General features: G+C 40.3%; 2 protein-coding genes across 4 annotated transcripts in view; one reads left to right on the top strand and one right to left on the bottom strand.

Moving 5' to 3' along the window:
- The window catches only part of PBLD (phenazine biosynthesis like protein domain containing), a 72202-nt gene extending 71263 nt beyond the window's left edge, over positions 1-939 (top strand). The window contains exon 10 of the transcript XR_012056633.1: positions 820-939. The gene's annotated coding sequence lies outside the window, so the exon portion shown is untranslated. The remainder of the gene's footprint in view (positions 1-819) is intronic.
- The window catches only part of MYPN (myopalladin), a 69706-nt gene that overhangs the window by 36417 nt on the left and 8928 nt on the right, over positions 1-24361 (bottom strand). The window contains exons 1-3 of one of the 3 annotated variants that reach the window (XM_072930785.1): positions 16941-17306; positions 8157-9095; positions 799-974 (exon numbers count right to left, since the gene is read on the bottom strand). In XM_072930785.1, coding sequence (XP_072786886.1) covers positions 799-974; positions 8157-9094 — 1114 coding nt within the window. In that variant the 5' untranslated portion in view covers position 9095; positions 16941-17306. Of the gene's footprint in view, positions 1-798; positions 975-8156; positions 9096-15972; positions 16175-16940; positions 17307-24361 lie in introns of those variants that run through there. The other 2 variants (XM_030275571.4, XM_002190720.5) reach the window with 2 other exon arrangements.

The raw sequence follows: 24361 nt of genomic DNA, 5'->3' as shown, positions 1-24361 counted from the left end.
GTCCTTTCACTGTCAAATTAGAGTCGTGGAAGAAGAATAACAACAGAACTCAATTCATCTTTTGGGCAGTGCTTTAATTTATGAATGGCCCCACTGTGCTCAGTGATGGTGCTCACAGTATGCTTCTCTGAGAGAAAAAGAAAAAAAAATCCTATGTGTTTAAGTTTATAGTCATGCTAGCACAATAATGGATTCAATCTCAAATCTCACCCAAGAAAATGTAAAAAAGAAATATAATAAATAGACCACTCTTAGGCCTTCTAGGTACACTAAAAAGCATAAGGAGAAAGAAAATATACCTAAAACTCCAAATATATATTCTGTTTGATTTACAGCATCTACTGGGCATGTAGAATATAAAATTAATGGCATATTTCTTTTGATTACAAGGTCACAAGAAAGAGTTTAGAGGAAGCTGTCCTACATTCAATTTGTAATAATGACTGTAGGGAAAAGGGATTAATAAGAATTAGACACAAAGTTTCATTTCTTACACTTCTGTAGAATTTCACAGATGAAAAAATACAAGGTAGTTTCAGAATCAGAATATTTTTAGAGTTTGATCTTGCAGTGAGATATAAAATCTCTGGGAAGTAACACAATAAAATGTAAGGGTTGGTCTCTTGTCTGAAGAGTGTTTTACACGAAAATAATAATATTAGTAATGATGGAAAGTGTTGACTCCTGCTATGGTTTTCTTATGACAAAACGATCACAGTTAGCAAACAAGATACATAATTATATCTTAATCCTATGACCAGTTTCAACCATCAGTTTCTGCAACACTTGTAACATTACCTTCTATGTAAATCTCTGCAGAAGTGGAGTCTGTCCCATAGATGTTGGAAGCAAAGCACGAGTAACGCCCCGTGTCCTCCTCAAAAGCTTCAACAATGATCAGAGAGTGTCGGTCACCTGTCTGGATAATTTGAATGTCAGGTGAGTTTTCAAGCTCCTTCCCTTCACAGTACCACCTGCAAAGCAAAAAGAAATTGTTTTTCAATGCAAACAAGTTGATGACTAGGATGATAATGTTTGAAGTTTTTCTGATGATAAAATTGGTAGGTTTAGCCTGAAGGTTCTGACAAAGTACTGCAGGTAAGTGTTGAATCAACAGCCACAGGAATAAAATATAGATGATTTTCATAACAGTCAACAAAGAGTAAAAGAGCTCTGAATTTGGAACACTGTCAACCCAGCTCTGAATTTCTCTTGAGGTACAATCAGGCCTGTGTAGTGGCTTAATGTGCAGCAAAAACCACACAACTCTAAGTTAACAAATATCCCTCAAACCTGTGTTTCTTAAGTTTCTGTTAATTTAGAATGTGACTGAAATTTGTCTTTGTTTTGTCATATATTTAACGTATCTGCTTTTTATAAAAGATGGCAGAAGTGTATCACAAGGTAAGAGAGTTGATCTATTGCAATAGGTACTTGCACACAGAAACAGCCAGTGAGACAGCTGCCCCTGGAATGCTGTTCTGCACGATATTGCTGTGTTCCTCTTCAAACACTGCTACATATCCAAGAATCTGTTGGGCCCTCTAGAGCTTTCACACTCTCAGCTCAGGGATTCCTCAGTCCCTCAGCGTTCAGAAGGGTTGTTTCAGTGGAAAATGCAGGAATCCACACAAAAGGAAAGCAGCACCTTCACAGAGAGCTCTAGAGGATGTGTCACTGGCAGAAACCACCAGCTCACTCTGAGCTAGGAGGAGGGGAGGGCAGGACTGGTGGATGCTGGTTACAAGGCAGAACAGAAGCACAGAAAGCAGGTGGGTCTGCAGAAACAGATTCAAATTAAATCTAGGCTTTATAAAGAAAATGTAGTGTTGTGTATCAAGATCCAGAGTTAAATGTTTGATATAATATTCAGAAATACCTGTAATTATAGATAACTAGCTAAATTTGAAAAGCCAAACTTAACTGCATTCATCTTCACTGAAACTTCTCTCATGAAGATTGTAGATGTATAGATAGACATAAAATGCCACTAAAGTATTTGTATTTTCTTACTGTGACTTTCTTAATTACATGTGATTAGCTACTGCATCTTCTGCATGTGAGGGTGGGAGCTGTCATACTAGCAATATTTTTTATTCAATTGACTTTTAAAGAATTAATAATCATTTAATCTGTCTGTTATGGTAACTTGGTAAAAGAACCTGTTAGCATTTGACTGGTACTACAGAAAACAAGATTGTGGAAAGGAAAGAATAGGTTTTTAAGTAAGAAGTCATAATAATTAATATCTTCTGTCTTACACTAAAAGGTACTTCAATGCATTTCCATCTCAGATATTTTAGAAAAACATGAATAAATAAATTTTTTTGATCACCCAATATCAGAACTTTTTAACAAGTTCGTGCTACAAATTAAGCATGGAGAAAACCCCAAATTAATATATTGAAAAAAAAATATCTCTAAGCAGTCCATATGAGCAGAAACCCAGACTATAACAGAAGTATAATACAGAATTGAGGAAGGAGCCTCAAGGAGTCTCTGAGGTATGGAGGAATACAGATCTAGCACTTAAATGCTGATTCTGTAGCTGAGCAGAAGAGCAGACCCTATTTGTGCCCATGAGTCTGAGCCATCCAGCCCAGCTTTCTCACAGCAGACAGGGAATTCCCTGCATTTCATTCACACCATAGGTGCCCTGAGCTACCTTCTGTCCGTGGACACTGCCTAGGACTGCACTTTACTCCCAGTAGCTTTCAGCAGCCACTCATCCTGTTTCCCAAACCTCAGTGGAGCTTGTTGGAGATGCAGACAGTGTTTTGGCCACCAACCAAACCCATGGAGCATGCAGCACCTTTGGAAGGTGGAGAGGCAGCTGTGCTCTCACAGAAGGGAGCAGTAACAACAGCACAAATCCAAGGATGCCAGGTGAGCTGGCACATGTGGAAGGACGAGGAAGGAGCCCCTGGGTGTTGTGGCTCAGGTTACAGATCCACCTAACCCAGCACACTCTCCTGCCAGTGGCCCAAAGCAGACACTGAGGGGAGGGTGTAAGAACAGAGTGAACATATACATGTGTGTATTCACTTATTGCTCTGGAGTGTGTAACCACAAGTTGAAGAAACTTCTTTCCCAAGGTGCGAAGCAGCACTTAAAAATAATTCTAAAAATGTGAAATCACTGGTCTTAAAATCATAATTTATAAAGTACCTCTCTCTTTAAGGATTTCATGATCCCAGTACCATTATCATTATTTTCCAATAGATTAGGCTTTATAGTTTCTTGCTAACATTTATTTTGAAAATACTAATCTTTATTTATGTTAACTTTATTTTGAAACTATTGGTTTGCATTTCCGTTCAAAATATGTTTCCTTTAAAAATAACTATCTTTCTACCATCTTCTGGTTGACTTTTAGTGGTCTTATTCTGTCACAGATCTGTCAGATACTCTAAAACAAAACTCTTCAAAGAGAAGAAACAACTACATCTATTTTAAACTTTGCCCATAATGGCTTGCCCAAATCTGGAATTTTTACCACTAATACTTAGATACAAAGGACTTTTTTGGTCTGGTTCCCCAGAAGTGAGTGTCACATTTTCTTTTCTGTTCAGTGCTGTCCTCACACACGTGTAGGTACAGACACCACAGCTCGTAGTTGGCATCCAGAACACAAACCTCCATTGCCTGGAATAGATGAACAACCCTACCTGGAGCCAGTAGAGGAAATATTTAGCAGTCCCAAGGGAGAAGTATGGTAATGTGCATTACAGGGTCGATTGAAAATATCCTTTGACAATTATTAGTGCCTTTTCAAGTTCCAGACTTGGGAATTATATAGGATTCCTGTGATACTGAAGGGAGAATTTTTAAAAATTCTCTTTACATTATGGTTTATTCTACTGTTGTTCTCAAGAACTGCAGTTAGTCATCATTGAAAATGTTCACATCAGGAGAGAAGGTTCCTGCAGTTGTGTGACTACAGGCACAAATTTGGTATATGAATGTACAAGTTGCCTTTTAGGTGTGTAATTCATGCAGGCAACTGTGTACTTTGAGACATGAGTCATGGCACTTACTCATGTCTTTTTATATACCTACCCCATGCCTCTTCCTTATATTGTAGCCTTGTTTGAGCGTGTGAGCCTTAGCAGATATGAATAAGCATTCAAGAGAATACCCATGTTCTAGAATTTGATTTCATTTCCAGCAGCATCTTTTCAGAGCATTAAAATAACTTGCATAGTACAGTGATATTCTATTTTTGTGTCCATTTAAATGTGTTTCCTTACTGAAGTGGCACATTGGGCAAAACACATTACACGAAATTCTGTGATATAATTGCCATTAAGATAGAATTCACTCTGTTACTGATCAGCTTTTCCAATTAACCTGTTGTGTTTGTGCGGAGTTAAGTCTGTATCATACTTTTTGTGAGGTGCAATTTAATTTTCCTATAAGAAAATTTTAAAATACCATGTAAGCTAATCTTTACATTTCTCTTTTTAGTATACAAGTATTATATTCCTTAAGTAGACTCGAACTGTGAAGCAGGATTAAGTTAATTGGTTTTTTTGCATTTATTTTTTCCTTTGGTTAGTCACAAATTTGCAGCATCAGTAATTTAAAACTTCAGGAATAAACTCCTGTTTCAAATCTGTGTTTAGTTCTCTATGCAGTGTGTTCTGTAGTCACCCTTTTCAGCATAATGTTCAAGTATTTTAAGATTAAGTTGGAAAAAGGAGCACGTTGTGTGAACGTTGTCTTGTTGTAATGCTTTTAAGTCAAAAGCAATGGTCTGCTGTGAAGTTAAGCTTCCTGGAAAACTTTGGTGTGGTGTATCTACTCCTTCCTTGTTAACATTTGATTTTATACTTAGCATGAAAACATCGTACATGGTAGCAATGAAATGTCAGCTCCAGGGGAGTTCTGACATTGAGATACGTGGCATGGCTGAAGTAGCAATACTCTGCCACTGACATTTCACTCCTGCCATGGATTGCAGCGAGAGCTTCCTCATGCGAGGGAGGCTCACATTCAGCACAGGCAATGTCATCCCCTGTGCCAAATTCATCCTAGAGCTTAATCCATTGACTTGACTGGAGCTGAATGTAAGAGAAGTTTGGCTGTAGACTGAGCACTAAAACAGAGAAATGCTTTCATTTGGCAGCCAGGAAGAAAAATCCTAATTAATCTTGCAGAGTCTGAGTTTCTAAAAATATGTGATTAGTTGCAAGTCTGGTCTGTTCAAACAAAGCAGCATAAAATGCAGCTTTTAGGTTTTGTATGCCTATGTTAAAGAATGTTTTCATGGAAACCTTATGACATACAGCCTGTTTTTAGAACATTAAATCCTCATGACACTTCCATCATAGCCATGTATGCCAAACCATGCAATGTGATTCATCAGTAAAATTAACCTAAGAGTGATGTGCCAAACATGTTTGGAAAAATGTAGACACCTCTGAACCTGAGGAAAAAAGGAGTGCTCTCCTCACAGAGGGGAGTAAATGTCACACCTACCATTACTCATAGAGAAGCAGAGCTGTAGAAGGGAGCGTGAGAAGGAGGTCATCAAACACTTTGGAAATACACCACACATTTCTCTCAAAGGTTTGTTTCTAACCCACAGTGCCTACAGAACAAAGCAATCAGCAGGAATTGCAGTAGTGCTCTTTAATTGCCAGCTAAGGTGTGAGCTAGCTGGAGGCACACATTCTGTGGTATCAGTCTGCAGCTGATGACACTGAAAAATTAGTCACTTCTCCCAGAAATTTCTAGATGGGTTGGCCAAATGAGCTTCTCTGAACTGTGGGCTTGTTACATTAAGGCTAAGTTACCTTTAAAAACAATTGGGCAGGTCATTCTCAATTCAGCCAAGAGGACTTAACTTTCCATGTTCAGATCAGTTCCCCATTTCATCTCTTGCTCCACCATCCAGTATTTTTTTCCCTCAGCGAGCCCTGGTGCTGGATAGTTACGTATCACACCTGTAATGCTTTATTGTTGCCATTGTTTGGTAATTTGATCAATAATCAAAATGGTATTTTGACCCTGATCCATGACGAATGTAATTTACACCATCTTTTACATCAATTTGCTTCAGTACTATCTTGCTTTCAAACATGGTATCTGCCCTTCATATTTTCCAGTCCTTTCTGTCCCTGTGATCAGCTCCTTTCTAAATATCCTGTCTCTAATTTCTCTCTTGTAATCCCCATTACATCAGTTTAACCATCAGACTGCTCCTAGTGTTGACTGATTAACTGCATTACAGAGCTTGCTGAATCCTGTTCTTGTTTCACAATGCTCTGGGTTCCCACAGTATGACTTCCACTTTGTAATTGTATCTAATATATGCATTATAAGTCACTTGGGATCCCTTTCTGTTATTAAGAAGTCCATTTTAAGTCAAAGGTCATTAAATTTTCTTTCATCAGTTGATACCTTGGCAGTAGGTCCTTTCCTGGGACTGCTGATTTTTTAATTTCTTTTACCTATCTATTACAATCCTTCTGTCCTTGCCCAGCTCCACAGACACTGAACTAACTCACCAGAAACCTTGGGAAACTCTTAGCCTCCAAGTAAGACATTTAGCAATTCTGAGCACAGTTTCACAGTCCCACAGCTATGGCCAACAACTGTGGCCTTCACTCTTTCGGAAGCTTTGCACAGCAGATCAAAGATAATCACTATTTTTAGGGAGAAAATGCTGCATTCTTCTGGTCCCCATGATTAATGGTACACAAACCCCAAAGTACATTCTGTTTTCTGGTTTCCTTGTGCTGCAGCAGTGACTAATACGGCCACGATACATGGAAGCATGTGAATATTTATCACTCATTCAAGTGACAATTTTTGCACCCTCTCTTAATGTTAGTTCTGCACAGTGGTGGAGTTGAAAGAATCTTGGATGAACATGACAAAGTTTTGTTAATAAATAATTATGATCAGGAAACTCTTCAAGGAGCTAACATTCCCAGCTTTCTCCTTAATATAGCACACACAAACACAAGGGAGAGAGAGTTCAGAGTTCTCCCCCTTGTGACTTATCTTTTATTTTTTTAGTTAAAACTGTAAAAGTGAAAGCTGAGTCTGATCTTTTTCTTGAGCTGTAACTGCTTGGGACTAACTTTCCCTAGGGCACTTCTTTCTCCCTGTCCCTCATTTCCTATATCTGATGGATGCTTATTCTACAGAAGTTAGTAGCTCTTGTATTGAATGGCATTCACATAAGTAGCTTATTTAATTAATCAAAATTACCAAAATCAAATGTTGAAATAGAAATTTCAACTAAAAAGCTTCAGTTTTGTTGTGGCACAAAGGGACCCAAGTTACAAAGATATCCATCACCCATTTCTGTGGAACCAAGTGGTTCCTGAATTGGGTGTACAGGCATCCTGCTCATCCCTGGATATCTGCAGGATGAGCTGTAGTTCCTGGCTTCTCCAATCTGCCCGTGCAAGCCTTCAGTGACTTTATAGTGTCAGCTTCTAATTCTGCTGGTTGTTAAACACCTAAACTTGGATGACATGAGCACCTTGTCACTTTTATGGATGTCAACAGCACAGACATGACTGCTGGTATAAGGACAGTGTTGTGGCCTTCTGGAAAAACACCTGAATTGAACATTGTGTGTTGGGGTACAGTCTATGAACAAGCAATTCTGGTTCGAATGTGAAGAAACCAGATTGAGTTTGTGTACACGTTCAGATACATAAGAGAAGATAATTTCATTTGTCTTTGCATTATAAGGTATGAGTGATAAAAGGGGAAAAATAATTTCTCACTTCCACTGACATTTTTATTATCCAAAGAATTTATCAAGGCAAGTGCCTGGAGAAATAAGCAAAAGAAGTGTTCAGAGTATTGCTTTATAAGCAAGAGAAGTGTTCAGAGAGTGTTGCTAATATCTAGGGGATGATATTTCCTGTTTGTTTTCTTTTAAAAAAAAAAAAAACTGAATTTGTAGCACTGTTTTCTCTTTTAGTCAGACTCCTCTATGAGTATATGGGTTGGACACACTACAGCATTTGTAATGGCATAAGCTCCACCAAAGGAATGCCTCAAAACTATTAATTAGAGTGAGTTTAGGCTGAAGCATAGTAGAAATAATATTCTTCCCAAACAAAGTATTTCCCACCTGCACACACCTACCATTACAGAAATACAAAATGACAAGTGCAGAATATGTTTACCTGACTTCAGGTGCTGGGATTCCTACCACAATGCAGTCCAATTGCACTTTGGATCCTTCAGGAACTTCCCTGCTCTTCAGTTTTTGAGTGAAGCGTGGTGGCTGTCCAATGGGCTCATCAGAATATGCAGATGCAGAGTCTGACTCTGTTTTCAGCTCTGCACTTGTTAATTGACTGATAGATTCCAGGTTTGCTGCCTGTTGATCATCTGTTTGTTCAAAAGTTTTCTCTGCTTTGTTTTCCAAGTCTTGAGGTGTTGGAATGGAAAGCCTTTCTCTGTTTTCTGATGTGAGAGACAGGCTAGAGCTCCCTTTTTGAGCAGACTTGTTCTTCGAATCAATTTTACTCTTGTAGTTTTTGCATGTTCGGGGTCGTATTCTTTCAGAGTTGTGGGCTTTGAAAAGTGAGGAGAGCTCCTCAATGAAATCTGCCGCCTTGTTTAGGAATTCCTTTTTGGATTCTGATTCAGAAGGGAGGTGGTGTTTCTTTAGATCTTGAGAGCTCCCTTTGGACCCCTTTGTATTTCTGACATGTTCCTGGCAAAAGTTGGCGTGCAGGCCATTGTCTGATGTTTTCAGAGCTGTAGACTGAGCCATTTGTTTGTGTTTTCCCGTGGTGTTCAGCTGATCTGGGGGGCACTGTGAATGTGCCTGAAGCTCATCCTGTTTAGTTTCCAGTGGATTCTGATCAATAGCTTGTCTTGCCAGGTTTACACTTTCATCAAGCTCTTCTTGGCTCAAAAAGGCAGACAGATCTGGGAGGTCATCCTGGGCAGCTACCTCATCTGAATCACCAGAAGCATTGGCATAGTGGAAATTATGAGAAACTGGCTCTGATCTGCTCCTTTCACTCCTCCCTTGGTGCTTAGTTTCTGCTAAATAACTCTCTCTCAGAAGCTGAGATATTGAAGTTGAGGTTTCTAAACTGTCGTCTTGCATGCTGCCAACAAAAAGGACAAACAGGACCATGCCTTAACAATAGCAATTTTTTGATTGAACATAATGACAGGCAGAACACAACATTTTCAAACTTCATCTGTGTGCTGAATACTTAGAAGTACTTGCAATACTTGCAGCATAAGGATGGCCTTGTGTTAAAGGCCTGCTTCTACACATCCAGCCAGCCACTGCTGCCTTTACCCAGTAAAGTTCATCTGTCATCACTTTCTACTGTCAGTAGCCTCGCAAAAAGTAACTGAGAGTGGGGTATTTTCTACTCTGTTCAAGGCAAAACATCAACTACAGAGCTATTAACTGAGTTTCAATGTCAAATCTTCATCATTGCTGATGTGTGTTTCTTAGCTAAGAAGCAATCTCATCAGATTAGATTAAGTGATGGATGTTTCAGGGACTGAAAGTTGTTGAGAGTAACAGTACTTTAAAGTGAAGTAAATTTAGCTTGAATAGCACGGAAGTAGTAAGTAAATGAACCCTCAAAATCATAAGAAGGATGTGAGGAGAAAGGAAAAAGAACTAAAATATTCTATAATGACAATTTTTCATGCATTATAAGAAGCTGTAATGGGTCTAAATGTTCCACAGCTTCTTAAATCCAGCATTAATTCTAATAAGCTATTTAAAGTAAGTAGAGAACTATGTCATTATTTATTGAAAATAAGTAGAGAACCGTGTCATTATTTGATGCAAACATAATTTGTACTACAAGGCTTTCAGAATCATGTTCTTAGGTCATCCTGATTCTGAAAAAATGTACCATATGAGATGAGAGCATCAGGAGGCCCATACTTAACCTGTATGCCTGATAAGCAAAGCTAAAGCATCCCTTTTGATACTTAAGCAAGTGTTAACTGTGTGGTTCTCCCTTTTATTTACATGAGAGCCATGAAGACTGCAGAGGAATTCAGATGCCCTGATAATACCCTCATCTTCTGGTGTCCTAAATATGAAGATAAATGACTGCTCTTTACCCCTTTCAGAGAGCTGATTCCTCACAGATACTGAAACAAGTGCATGACTGTTCACTGGATCTGTCTCTCAGACTATGCAGTGATTATCTCTCTCCTACTTCATTTATGGCGTGGCAAATCTTGCTGCAGTGGTTTCAGGCATTCCTACCCCAAGCTGTCTGGTTTTCACCCTGCAGAAGGTTCTGTTCCTGTCGTGACATCAAGAGAAGAGAACATCCATGCCCCAGAACTGTCCATGTCCATTCACAGCCTTGTGTAACAGCTGAAGTTATCAGGGATGCAAAAGTTAAAGAGGTATTTCTGCTGTGAAAGGCTTTGGGCTTTTCTAGTGGGACAGTTGTCCCTGGAAAAGGGATGCTTAAGAACAAATGAACTGGTAATGTCTCATACTGCTGCAGTATTTCTTCCTGGAATATGAGTGCCAGCCCTTATTCTTTATTTACAAACAGGAAGGTTTTAATTTAAACTGTTTATATTCTTCTTCAATGAATGAACATACAGCTATCATAATCTGATGTGCATTTGAGACCTTAATCCCTCTGCTCAAGATAGGTTTCTTTATACTGAAATCCTCTTCCTTATGTAAATATCAGGCATTTTATATTTATTGATTTTGCTTTATTTTCATAATTTTAAACAAATAAAATCACTAAGACTACAGAGGCACCCAATCAAAATATTGCTAAGCTTGTACCTGTACAATGAATGAGAAATAAAATACCATGTGAATTGTAGGCTTTTAAGCATGCTGTGGAGTCCCTGCAGCTGAGCCAGGGTCTGTGATACCAGCTGAACACTTGGCATTAAATTATCTGGTGCAGTGTTTCAGTGAAGCTGATGCACATAGAGAACACTGATTTGGGAAGCCCACATGAAATAATATTGTGAGCTGTTTCATGATTGGACAGAGTTTATAATTTAACCTCTTAAGAGTGCAAAGAGTTCTCCATGAGGCTTAAAGTTCCTGCTCAGTGGAAACTGCTTTTGCTTGCTCACCTTTAACTTCTTGGGCAGCTGTGCCCCTTGGTGCAGCTGAACGTGTTTCAGGGGCTCTTGTAGCCTGTTTGTGGCTGTGACTATGTGCTGTAAAGGTCACAGCCAAAGCTACAGTTTCAGCTCTCAAGAGTTGAAATACATTCTAACAGAGGGAGTTTACAGCCTGGAGGACAGACCTGTCCCATGAATGAAGTGCAGCCCAGAACCTAGAACCTCCCCACGTGTGGCTGTGGCTGAGTTAGAACATCCAGTCCTTTGTATGTTTACAGTGGAAGGCTGTATTTTACATGGCTGGAGAAGTGTGTATTTTACAAGGTGCAAAATTCAGATTGCTGCATTTCTTGGCCACTCTTTCTGCAGCATTTCAGAATGGCACATCTTCATCTCACTGTCTGTAAAGGTCATCAGAGCTGAAAAAAGATGCTGCAGATTTTTAGAGGACACTGGATGCTCCAAGTAGGGAAGGAATACTGTGTGATCAAAACCTGAAGTCAAATGAACTTGAAGAATTCCTATAATGGTTTTGTCTAAAGAGTATATGGAAATTATCTGACTGAGAGTATTCAGGGTTTCATTTGCCCCTGTTGCACAGACATAAATGCTATTTCACAGTGATATTATCTGTTTCAACAGAGGTTGATAATCACAGTGTAGCTTTTCTGCAGGAAACCATAGTAAAGCAACTCTGTGTTCAGTATGGTTATTTGAGACTTTATTCTGGGTATATTTATCACTTTGTTCTTGCATATCTTCTATTCATCTTCTGATGAATTGAAAGCATTGAAATGTGAAAGAAATAATTTCTGTTAATTTGCTTAAGGAGTATTACTGCAACATGAGGAGCTACTCTCAAAGATGTGTTTAGATGTGTTTAGGCAAAATATTTTCATAATTATAGCTTGAAAAACCCTAGTGAGGAAGCCACTGTTTGATAGCAAAGTGAGGAAAACAAACAGTTCCCCAGCAAAGGACCTGGAACAACTTCCTTCCTTCTGCCCATTGGTGCAGAAGAGGTAGAAGGGAGCAGAGTTCTCCTTCTAGAGCTGGGAAGCAAGATATTAATGAGAACGAACCTGATGCCAATTTCTTAATAGTTAGAGGGCCATCACTTTTCTTTAGAGCTCACTCAGGGTCAGAATTTTATATCTAACTCTTCTCTATTTTCAATTTGTGTAGAAGATTACTTTTTATTCTATTTTTAGTAATGAAGTAGTTGGGTTCTAGTCAAAGGTAGCATTTTGAGGCAGTGCTTGTCTACTGAAATTTTAAATTATTTGGAATTATTTGATATTTTTACTTTAATGGAAAATGTTAAGTTTCAGTCAGTGTTGCTGTGAAACTGCTGGTAAATCCCATTACAGTTATTAATTCTGCCTTGCTTATGTCTTGAGAGATGTCCAGTTTGTTGGGGTTTTTTTGTTTGTTTGTTTGTTTGTTTTTTTGGTGGTTTTTTTTTGTTTTGTTTTTTTTTTTTTCTAAGACCTGTGCTAATTGTAGTGTAATTGCAGATGTCTCTTATCTGCAGGTAAGTGCAGATAGCTGTGTTGAGCAGGCAGGAAGGACAGACTAGCAAAAGCACAGTAGGCAGCAATCTGTGGTGGCAACGAAAGCACCAGTGATTTTGCCGACTGGAAAAGAGTCGTAATGAACCTGTATCAGGGGCAGGAATTGCATTGCTGGTTACAAGTAATGTCTCTAAACTGGCATTATTTAGGGGGAAATGGGGTGACTGCCACCAGCAGCCTGCAGCTCTCTACTCTTGACTGGCTCATTAGCTCCAGCACCAAACCACAGTGCCAGGGCATCTTTGGCTTTCCTGGGACACCAACTGTAGTGATCTGGGCTCCTGCTATCCTGAAAGGCACCAGAGGATGCCATGAGCAAAACTGACTCCATGAATTTCTTCACTCTGCTAATTCAGTTTCCATTAGGCAACTATTTGAAGAAGCTTTGAGTTTCCAGGAGCCTATGGTTATGGCAATGTTCTCTTACTAGCCAAGTGATATTTAAGATTAAATATTCACAAAGGTAGAATAAGCTTCCACAGTTGTTTTTAGCAGTGGCTTAATCTGAAAATTGTTACATGGAAGGGAGGAAATGTGTACTGCAGGGGTCTTGCATAATATGATACCAAACACTTTCATTTCTTCTTGTTTGAGTTTTCTTAGACTCATTCTTGAGTCACCACTGAAACAATCTGAACTTTTTCTACAGAAATAGCACTAGTGAAATCTCAGCAAGCTTAAGGGAATCCCAGATATATCAGATATGTATGTCCATTTTAGTTGGTGAGAACAGCTCATGAGAGCTGTTGGTGAGGATACTTGGTGAGAGTATCTCCATTTTAGCTGGTGAGAACAGTTTCTAATGCTTGACGCCCTAAAGATAATTTTTCAAACTCTCCTTCTCTGTGTCAGAATAAACAGATTATATGCAATTAAATTTAATGCAAAAAGCATTGGAACATCTTTGGCTTTCAAAAGTTAAAAGGTGAAATTTCAGTTGGCACAGTGCTTGCAGGAATTCTCACTGAGCAGTTGCCATTGTCACCGTTTCTGGTCCTGTGTGTTGACAAGCTGTGGCTGCTGCAGGACAGGCTGAGACTCCAGACACAGGAAAGGTTAGGCTGGAGTAGAGGACTAAGGTTGTGTGTTTGGGGGCGTGCATATGAGATATATTTAAAATAGTGTTTAGAAAACTGGGTGGTTTACTTTTCTGTTTTAGACACTTTGATGGCTTTGATTTCCATTCCCTGTAATGAGTCAGAAAGCTAAACTCCTAGTTCTAAGTAATGTAATTAAATATGGAAAATGGAGAATCTCCAGGCTCACGAGTGAACAGCTTCTCATGGAAACAATCCCTCAGAAAGGGGATGGGATAAATCCTCTCTCCAAGTTATTCTGCAGCAGACACTGCAGGAGCCCTGTGTGCACTTGGAGTCCTGCCCTGGCCCATGACCTCACTGTTACAGTATTAGACACCCTAAGAAGGAGGAAACACTCAACTCTGCTTCACAGGAAATGCACATTAAGAACTCTTTAACTTTTTCAACACTTCCTTTGTACTCTCATATAATGAAAAGACCTTTGGTTTTTCACTCTTATCACAGAAAGTCTTCCTTATTTCATAATTAATATTGTCCTTTAGTAGTTCTAAAAATGAGAACTGAGACCCTTTATCCCATGTCTCAAGTTCCTTTTTCCTCCTCAGTGAATCTCCTTGAACTGCAAGGCAAACAGTATCTTGAAGAAACAACTTCTCATTGAAACAAATACATTTTCAGCTGATTTTTAAATTAAAAGTTCGGAAAGAAAGACAGGTGATGGCTGTCTTTGAGGCCTGTCTGGGATGGTTCTCCATCCTCCTCTCCCAAAGACCTGTGCAGCCAGGCCTCAGGTATCCAGGTAAGTTCTGAGGGAACTTCAACTGTTCACAATGTAGGACAATTCAAGTAATGTATATAGTCCTCTTTCCTTCAAGGATTGCCCATATGAGAAAAAGTTTATATGAAAGGCCAAAACAGCTGCAGCAGAGATCCAACAATTTGATGCTGAATGTACATATGGAAGTCCTCAATGAAAATATAACTAACAGGCAACAATATTCATTTATCCTGGTTCAAACACACACACCACTCTGCTAGACTGCAAATCCTTTTTCATGGATTGTGAGCCAAATGATCTAAACTCAGCCATTTCTGTGAGTCCTGCTGGCAGTGTGTGGGAGCAGTGCACAAATCCACACATGCACATGGCTGAGGATTTCAGCTTGGGACTGAAACTACAGCTGAGCTCTCAGTGCTCAGCGGTACTGCACAGCTCAGCCTGGACTGACAAATTACAGCACTGCATTGGCACTGTAATGAGAATTTGCACAACTCAGAGTGCTGAGCAGAAGTATCTGTTCTCCCCCTGTGTTGGAGGGACACCAGTGTCAGGGACTCTCACACGAGTGTTGGTGACTACAGCACTGCCAGCTTGTGCAGCCAGACTCAGCAAGTGCAGACTGAAAAAGCAGGGCTGTGCAAACCACATGGCATTTGCACATCTCTTTGTCTGGAAATTTCAAATCCGTGGGCTGGTTGGATTTAAAATGAGATTCAGTTTTCCTACAAATACAGGTTCCCGGTGGAAAAGGGAACTTAAGTGTTAAATTAGACACAAAAGAAGTCTGGATTGCGTTTTTCTCCTCAGATTTTTCAGTTGTACCTTTCTTTTTTCATGGTCTCACTGCATTTCTTTTTATCCACTGTTCTGTCTTTTTTTATGTTTTTTCAACAGTCTTCCCTAAGAACATTGTAACATAAAAGCCCTCATATTTTAATCATATTTTCAAACTGCAATGTTTAAATGAGATTTATATTCTACATGAATAATTTGCCCATTCCTGTACAATATTCCTGTTTATGAAAACAAGCACTAAGCCACTTACGTTTTAAACAGAAAAGTAAACTGATTCTTTTTTCTTTCCCCCCTCATCCTGTGGTTTAGATTACAATTGAGGTTGCATTGCCCAATTACCTTTATGGTATTGTGTACATTTTTGACAAATTATCTTAATGTTGTGTTTATGTGCAAATATGCCTAGACTACTAATTGTTACTGGCTTTGGATAAAAAAAAAAATCCTTTTGTACCACATCAAGACCTGCTGTAAAGTCTCTAGAGAATGCACAGAAATAATAACCAGCACAGATCACACAGTTCCCCTTTGTGCTTGTTACTCTGCCATGTCCAAGACCTTTAATATCTCCTGAATTGACTATAAATATTCTTTGATATGTAAAACATTATTCTGCTCAGCTACAGGAACTACCACTCTATTGCTTTAGCTATTTCTGAAAGTAAAAAAACCACAAACTTAAGGACAGACAAAACCAAAGAAATATCCTGACCTTAGGAACCTTCAGGAGGTGTAGGAGAGGGAGAAGAGCAGAGTTGAAGTTTATGAAATTGTTCCATTAACGCTTGCTGATTTTGTTTTCACTCTTAAAGTCTAGAGCATCTTCACAAATGGAAACCTCATGACCGAAACAAAACTGCTGATAAAGTAATCAGTGTCTTTAGCATGATTTGTATAATGTTCTATTAACGTATGCTCAGGAACTACTCTGTTCTCTTGTCAATTGTTGATGTATTATTTGGTAACTTAACGTGGGCTTCTGATTACTGCTTAATGTTGCAATATATTGAGCCAAACATTTGCTACTGACAGTCAAATACTTTTCTGAGAGAGAGAAAGAGAGCAAAGGAGATAGTGAGCGCAAGGGTGAGAGCTATGCCCTTCTAGCAGGACTGTTTCTGCAGCTGTTGTGTACATTAATCCAGAGAGCAGATCTCCCTGAACTAAATATAGCCACAGGGGTCATTTTACATGACAGGATAAATAATTAAATAAATAGAAAGCATTTAACTATGGGGGTCACATTAAATTAGGTTTGATTTAGCTTAAGAAGGACTTCCAAATGATGGCATCTTGGTTTAAGTCTGAATACAAGAATGCATATATTTCACTCCTCCATTATTTCATGAAGGAAAGATGAACAGGAAGAGGAAAGAATCCCAGCAAGGAACTTTTCAGGTCATTAGAATCTTGTTGACTCTTTAGAGGAGTCAGACTGGCTCCAAGGGATTCTGAGAACCCCACCAATGCTATTCAGGTCCTTTATAATGCCGCAGAACACTGTTTCTCTTTCACTGCAATGCACATACCTCAGCATAATCTAAGTCGGTTTAAAAACATATTTGTTCCCTGTATATGCCTTACCAGCTATAATTAGCATTCAAATATACATGCTTGTCAAACCCTTCTGCTACACTCTGCAAAATCAAAATGTAGACCAATCTGAAATTGAGGGATTACCTTTTTTAATTCCTCCAGATGCTGCTGCCCAACCTGGCAGTGAGTAGCGCTGAGAGTTATCCAGAAGTGTGAGGTTAAAGTAAGGAAGCGAGGGGATTCTTGGAGTCCTCAGGAACAGAAACAGCTAGGAGTCCATAGAGTGAGGGAAGTTAACCTTCGTTATTGTGAGGATGGCTGTAAGGAGCTGGACAACCTGTCACCACCGGAGCAATAGCATTTGTCAGTTTGCAGGTCCCGAGTTATTTTGAGCAGCGTAAACCATGTGCCCGCGGAGCATTCCACCTCATTGGACAGGGAATCCGCTGCTCCCACAGCACCTATGGGCACCCAGTGCCTTCTCCTCGCTCATGCAACGGCCCCTGTAGATGCATATGTGGGTTTTGCTGATTCATCCAAGTGGCATTGTATCACTCTTGGCAGCTGCTTTACATTTCAGCCTTTTCAAATTACTATTTATCGCTCTTTCGTTAAGTTTCCATCAGAACCCGAAGGCTTCAGTCACAGGGAAACCCATCAGATGGTAACAATATAAGTTTTGCAACCCTAAAGGCAAGCTTAGAAAAATGTATTATTTAAATAGTAAAATATTCCTGACTTCTATGGAGTGTTTGGTTTAATAAATACGATGAAACAGTGCAGAAATCCTTCAGGATGACCTGTAACTACAGATCCTCAAAAACCTAGAACTTCTACATTTGTTATTGAATGCACACGAACTGTTGGAGGAAAAGCAATTAAAAGAGGTAATTGAAACTAAGCTGTAAATAAAACTGAGAAAGAAACATAGGTGGAACAACTTCAACACACTTGAACCACTACACAGAGAAACCCTGTTACTATATAGAATTTCATTGCTTAAAACCTTGACTTGGCCAAAACCTACCACATCTGTGTAACACAGAGATGAGATTTTCATTTCTACTCTTCTTACACTCCAGCAACAAAAATTGGTCTGTAATTTTAAACAGTTCATCATGCTGCTTGATTGTTGATATTTTATTAAAAATGCTTGTCACAATTCTTATTTTTTAGATTACTAAAATAATTTGCATTTATGATGGGGAATTGATATATAAGCCTTCTCATAGCTAATGATGTAAGAGCTGCCTTCTTAACCTTCTCCCAGGTCTCTCAAAATATTATCAAGTGAGCACCTGTGCTAGAAAAGGAGTTCATCTGTGGAATGTAGTTCTTCAAAAAGTTATTTTATGAGTTGTAACAGTATGAAAAGTCAGAGGGAAAGGCAATTCTTTCATGTAAAATCTCCTGATGCATTATAGATACTCTTCTGTTTTTTCCCTCTCTTTGTAAAATATTGTCATGGTTTAACCCCAGCTGGTAACACAGCCCTACACAGCTGCTCACTCCCAACCCCTGGTAGGATGGTGGAGAGAATTGGAAGAGTTAGAGTGAGGGAACTTATGGACTCAGATAAAGGCAGTTTAATAAATGAAACAAAAGTTTTGCACACAAGCAAATAAAAGCAAGGATTTCACATAGAATCACAGAGTAAGCTGAGTTGGAAGGGACCCATAAAGATCATCAAGTCCAACTCCTGATCCTGGTCAGGACCACCCCCAAGAGTCATGTGCCTGAGAGCATTGTCCAAACACTTCTCGAGGTCCGTCAGGCTTGGGGCTCTGACCACTTCCCTGGGGATCCTGTTCCAGTGCCCAGCGTCCCTCTGAGTCAAGAGCCTTTTTCTAAAATCCAGCCTAATCCTCCCTGGCACAGCTTCGGGCCTTTTGCCCAGGTCCTGTCGCTGGTCACCAGGGAGGAAAGATGGTTGCCCTGTCCCAGGTGCAGAATCCAGCCCTTTCCCCTGTTGAACTTCGTGTGGTTGATGATTGCTCAGTCCTCTGATCTGATGAGGTCTCTCTGCAAGGTCTCCCTGCCTTCAGCAGGGTCAGCAGCCCATCCCAGTTTTGTATCATCTGTAAACTTGCTCAGTGTCCCTTCCAGTCCTGTGTCCAAGTCATTTATGAAGATGTTGAAGAACGCAGGGCTTAGGATGGAGCCATGTGGAACCCTGCTAATGACAGGTCACCAGTCTGCTGTCTGCCCCATTCACTGTCACCCTTTGCACCAGACCCGTGAGCCAGTTGTTCACTGAAATCCAGAATCCAGAAAGATTACATCAACAGGCTTCCCTTGATCAACTTGGTGGGCTGCTTTGTCCTACAAGGAAGTCAGATTTGATAAGCAGGACTCCTCTCTCATGAAGCTGTGCTGGCTGTGACCAATGACTGCATTCTTTCAGGTGTTTTTCAATGCCTCCCAGAATAATCTTCTCCATATCACTGCCAGGCACTGAAGTGACACTGACAGGTTTAATTTCCAGGGTCCTCTTTCTTGCCCTTCTTGAAAACTGGGACAACATTTTCCAGCTTCTGGTTACCTGGGATTCCCAACACGGCTCATAAATAATAGAGAGAGGCTTTGCAATGACATCATCAGTTCTTTGTGGAATCTTGGATGGGGCCCATCAGGCCCCATGGATTTGTAGGGATCCAACAGGAGCAGGAGATCCTGCACAGTTTCAGGGTCAGCTGAGAATTGATCATTTTCTCAGTCATGGTCCTCTAGCTCGAGGCACTGAGACCCCCTCGGTCTGTCATCCATGTTGAAGACAGAGGCAATGAATGTGTTCAACAGCTCTGCCTTGTCCATGTCCCTGTTCGTGAGGTGACCATCCTCATCCTGGAATGGGCTGGTGTTATTTTTACACTGCCTCCTGCCATTATTACATTTGAAAACACTCCTTTTTATTGTTCCCTATAGTTCTGTCAGCTTCAACTCTAGCTGAGCTTTGGCCTCATGAATTTTATCCCTACAGCTGCAAGCAACATATCTGTATTCTTCCCATGTCTCCTGGCCTTGCTTCCACTGCCATACACTTTCCTTTCTTGCCTTATTTCCAAGAGATGATTCCTGTTCAGCCAAGCTGACCTTCTTCCTCACCAGCCTAGCTTCCAACATTTGGGGGTTGCTGCTCCTGTGCACTTAGGAGGTGTTGTTTAAAAAGCAACCAGCACGGTCGACCCCAGCATCTGCAAAAATATATTCCCAGGGGACCTTGCTTACTAACTCCCTGAGCAGCCTGAAGCCTGCTCTCCTCATGCCTAGGGTTGAAATTCTGCTGGCACTTTTCCTCCTGTCAACAGAGATTTTAAACTCAATCACTTCATGGTCACTGTGGCCATGACAGCCCCAATCCCCACTTCGCTCACAAGATCCTCTCTGTTGACAAGCAGCAGGTCAATGAGGGGATCTTTCTGAGTCGGCTCCCTTAGGACGTGTTCCATGAAGTTGTTATCTGGAATTTTTAGGAATTCTCTGGCCCGGGTTGTACCAGTTAATTTCTGGCAAGTAGAAGTCTCCCATAAGGACGCAAGCAGTTGATTTGAAAGCATCAAAGATGCTCAAAGAAAAGTTTGTCAGTGTCATTGTCCTGCATAGGAGGTCTGTGGCAGACTCCCACGATGACATCTGTGTTACTTGTTTGCCTCTCAATTTTATCCAGAGGCTCTCAACTGTGCCCTTGCCAGCTGGGAGCTCCATACATTCTAACCCTTCTATTCAGTACAGTGCCACCCCTCTGTCTCTTCTGCCCTGCCTCTCCCACCTGTAGAGTGTGTAACCATCAAACAGGGAATTCCAGGCACAAGACTCATCACACCAGGTTTCACTTATACAATGATGTCAAGCTCTGGGACTGGGCCAAAGGCTGGAGCTGCTCTTGTTTGTTCCTGGTGCTGTGTGCATAAGTGTAGGAACATTTTAGGTGTGGTGCTTTGTAGCCAACACCTTGTGAAGCAGATTGAGGGATCTGTAAGCGCTCGTTTCCTCCTTGTGGCACAGCATCCCATCCCTCGGCACTGGTGAGCCTGGTTATGTCTCTTTCCCTCTTCCAAGCTGGTTTAAAGCTCTGTCAATGAGCCTGCTAGCTCCTGTGCTAGAGCACCTTTTCCACTCTAATTGATGTACCCAGTCAGGTGTCAGAGTAGCACAGCTGCTGAGTAGATCTTCCCATGGTCAAAAACCCCCAAATTTTTCCACTGAGACCAACCTCGGAGCCATGCATTGGCCTGATGGATCAGCCCATTCCTATTTCATTCCCCACTTCCCATGGCTGGGCAGGTGTTCATCAGGAGAGCAGGGGCCCATCCCATGCAAAGGTGACATGGGAAGACAAAACTCCATGACTCTGAATGTCCCTGGAATGTTCTTCTCCTCGCCCCAGCTCTGTGTGCTGAGCATGGCCCCACATGGCTGGGATATCCCTTGGGATATCCCTTGGGGTCAGCTGTCCTGGCTGTGTCCCCTCCCAGCCCCTCACTGGTGGGGTTGGGTGAGGCCAGAGGAGGCCTTGGCTCTGTGTGAGCTCTGCTCAGCAATGCCCAAAGCATCCCTGTGCTACCAGCACTGCTTCCAGCACAGATCCAAAGCACAGCTACTGCGGAAGAAACCTTAATTCTACCCCAGCAAAAACCAGCACAAATACCATTGTCAGAATACCTTATGAGCATGAGTTTGTGGTGGAGATATGGAAAGATTGTGTAGTGAAGTCAGCCCTTCTTTTGGGCATAGGTGAGGCATTTTATGGGTTGGGTGGTGTATGATGGAATGTTAATCTGAAATAGAGATCCAAGATATTCTCTATAGTATCTGTAACAGTAGATGTGAGCCATACAGTGCTGGCAGGAACTGCCTGTTGATACTGTACCCCATGCTGCTGTGGTTTGGACAGTGTCTGTAGATGTTTAGGCTACAAAGTCTGCAGCCTGAAAATTAAGTCTGATGTGTCTGGTAATTATTGTAAATCTATGGGGAGTTCTGCTGAGATGCAATTATTTGCCATGGAGTTTTGCTGTTGGTGTGCTATTTGTGAACTGCTGTTTGTGCATGATAAGCAAAATTATTTAAACCAATCAAAAAAATGCAAAAAAACATCCACTTTAAGACAGAGTTTAAGATGCTAGAATTGCAAAATCATTGAATAATCTGAGTGACAAATAAGCTCAGGGTTATGTAGAAAGTACAGCATTGAGAAACCACAAAAAGTTGTGAGCCTTTACTGTGGCAGACAGACCATTGTAATAACAGATGGTACAAGGCCAAAAATTCCAGGAACCACAAAAAGCTGGAGCCCACACAGTGAATGTGCAGGTCTTGCAGAGCTGGCATTTTGACAGAGCAACACCAGAGGATTTCAGATTCACTAATTTGTAAGTAACAGTCTAAAGCCTGTGAAAATACTGTGGCTCCTCTGTATGCATTTATAGAAAAAAAATTTAAATCAGGCTTTTGCCTACTGGGCACTAAAAAAAGCACTTCAAAGTATGATGACCTCCAGCTTTATGTCCTTTTGTCTTTGCTAGCTGGCAGAAGAATGAGGCATAGTGTCCTAGAATAAATTACATGAGCACTATTCCTCTCCAGATCTTGGCTGTCAAAGCCCAAACTACCTTCACAAGCTCAAACAAGAATCACAAGAAGTGAGTTTAAAATGGAACTTTGTACATGGCTGGTCAGATTATCCGACTTTATTTGTCATACAAATGACAGCTACGGACTTACCATAAATGGAAAATTCTTGATTTTCTAGATATTAGGATGAAATTAATACTATTCTATTATGGCATATGCTGAACCATTAAATGATAAATGAGACATGCCATTTCTTTGAAAGTTTCCTTAAGGCCCTTTGCAGTCAAGTTCCAGTGGTTTTGTAGATCTCTCCAGAGCCCTGTGGAGCAAATATTTACTGCCCACTCCTGGTTTGCACCCCACCAAGCACTGATCCTGCTCTTTCCAAGGCTGATCAGATTTCTTTCTAATGGGTAGCGTATAATAGTGCACTAGCCAAATTTGTTCTAGTGGGCTGAGACCATTCTGCTGGTCAAGTATGAATGTTCACCTCTGAAGTACCCACTTGGCCTTTTGCTCGGCTAGGTTGTTCCAGAGGCAGTGAATTGCTCCCTACCTGTGCAGCTTTGGGCAGGAGCAGTGATGTCTTTTTTTGCAGCATCAGTGACTGTTGCTGCTTTAATAATTGCAATTAGAAGCTGGGTAATTTGAACAGCAGTGGCACACCCTATTTCTCTTTTATAGACTTTAATGAATTATCGTGAGGCCATTGTTCCTTTGGTAAGAAAAATGTTAATGGCAAATTTCTGGATGTTCCTGGAAAAGCTATTTCAAGTGATTTACAAACCTTGTGTAAGATGAGTTGGGTATTTTCTATTCGTATCACTATGCAGTACATCTCTTACCATGAGTCTGCCAGGTATTGTGTAATCCTAATTTGGATTCTAATTTTAGAAGTGGAGAAATATTAGAAGGATGATAGAAACAGTACCTCTTTCCTATAGAAAGTACAAATAATAATGTTCAAACATTCCTTGAGTGCTTGTTTCTTTTGCATCCAGCCCAAACCAGACTTTATCATTGCACAGGGCAGCTTCAATCCTCACTCATCTGAGGATTGCCCAAGTGTTACCAGAGAATTTTTCAGTCTCATTCATTATTTAGATGAAATATACTTGTGATTTATGGGGCCTGATACTGTTTCCAATGAAATCAGAGTTTGTTCTGTCACTGTCTTCAATAGGAGAGGAGTCAGACTTTTCCAGAAAGTTTTAACTACAGTAATGAAAGCAATCTTTGAGTCATCCACACAGAACCACAACCTCTTGTACCCCAGTGTTCCATCTATTTGCTTTTCAAAATTATTCAATAGATTAAAATATACCAGCAGTTTGCTTTGTTGCTGTAGACAAGGTACAGCTGAAAAATGTTATGTGGATAATCCCCAGAACATGAAGTAATTGATGTTATGGGTGGCAATTGTAAAAACTGATTTGTAAAATTCCTCTCCTTGTAAAAAGCTTCTACTCAATTTTAAGAGCATCAGGTTCTTTAAGGCAGATTCCCTGTGTAAAAAAACATGGAGAACACCATGTCCTTTTTTAAAATAATGATATTTTTTCTTGACTGTTATTATGCATTGTACAATACTATATTATAAATATCAGCCTTTCAAAAATGGCTGTGATACCAAAGAGTTAGCAAAAAGTGTTCAAGGCATTTTGCTGTTCCTGTACAGTTAATATTTTATTAGCTTCTCATACATTCTTTCTTTTCTAAGGGAAATTACTTTTGTTTTAATGTTGGGATACCTAACCAACATTTTACAAGCTGCTAACATTCATATTTTAAAGTGGATAGTTTCACCTTATGGTTCAAATAGAACATGCATGAGCTCTCCCTGGAGAGGTTCATGTGGCTGAGTAGGATCTCCTGGCAGTGGCCACCATGTCTGGGTGCAGAGTTTGGCTCACACCAGCCTTGCTCCCGTGGTCAGCACTCTCAAACCTCAATGATTCATAGAGCACACAGCAAATACCAACACAAAGAGA

Source organism: Taeniopygia guttata, chromosome 6, assembly GCF_048771995.1.
Source record: "Taeniopygia guttata chromosome 6, bTaeGut7.mat, whole genome shotgun sequence".
Lineage (NCBI taxonomy): Eukaryota > Metazoa > Chordata > Aves > Passeriformes > Estrildidae > Taeniopygia > Taeniopygia guttata.
The sequence above is the reverse complement of the archived record's forward strand: the minus strand, read 5'-3'. Positions and strand labels throughout refer to the sequence as shown.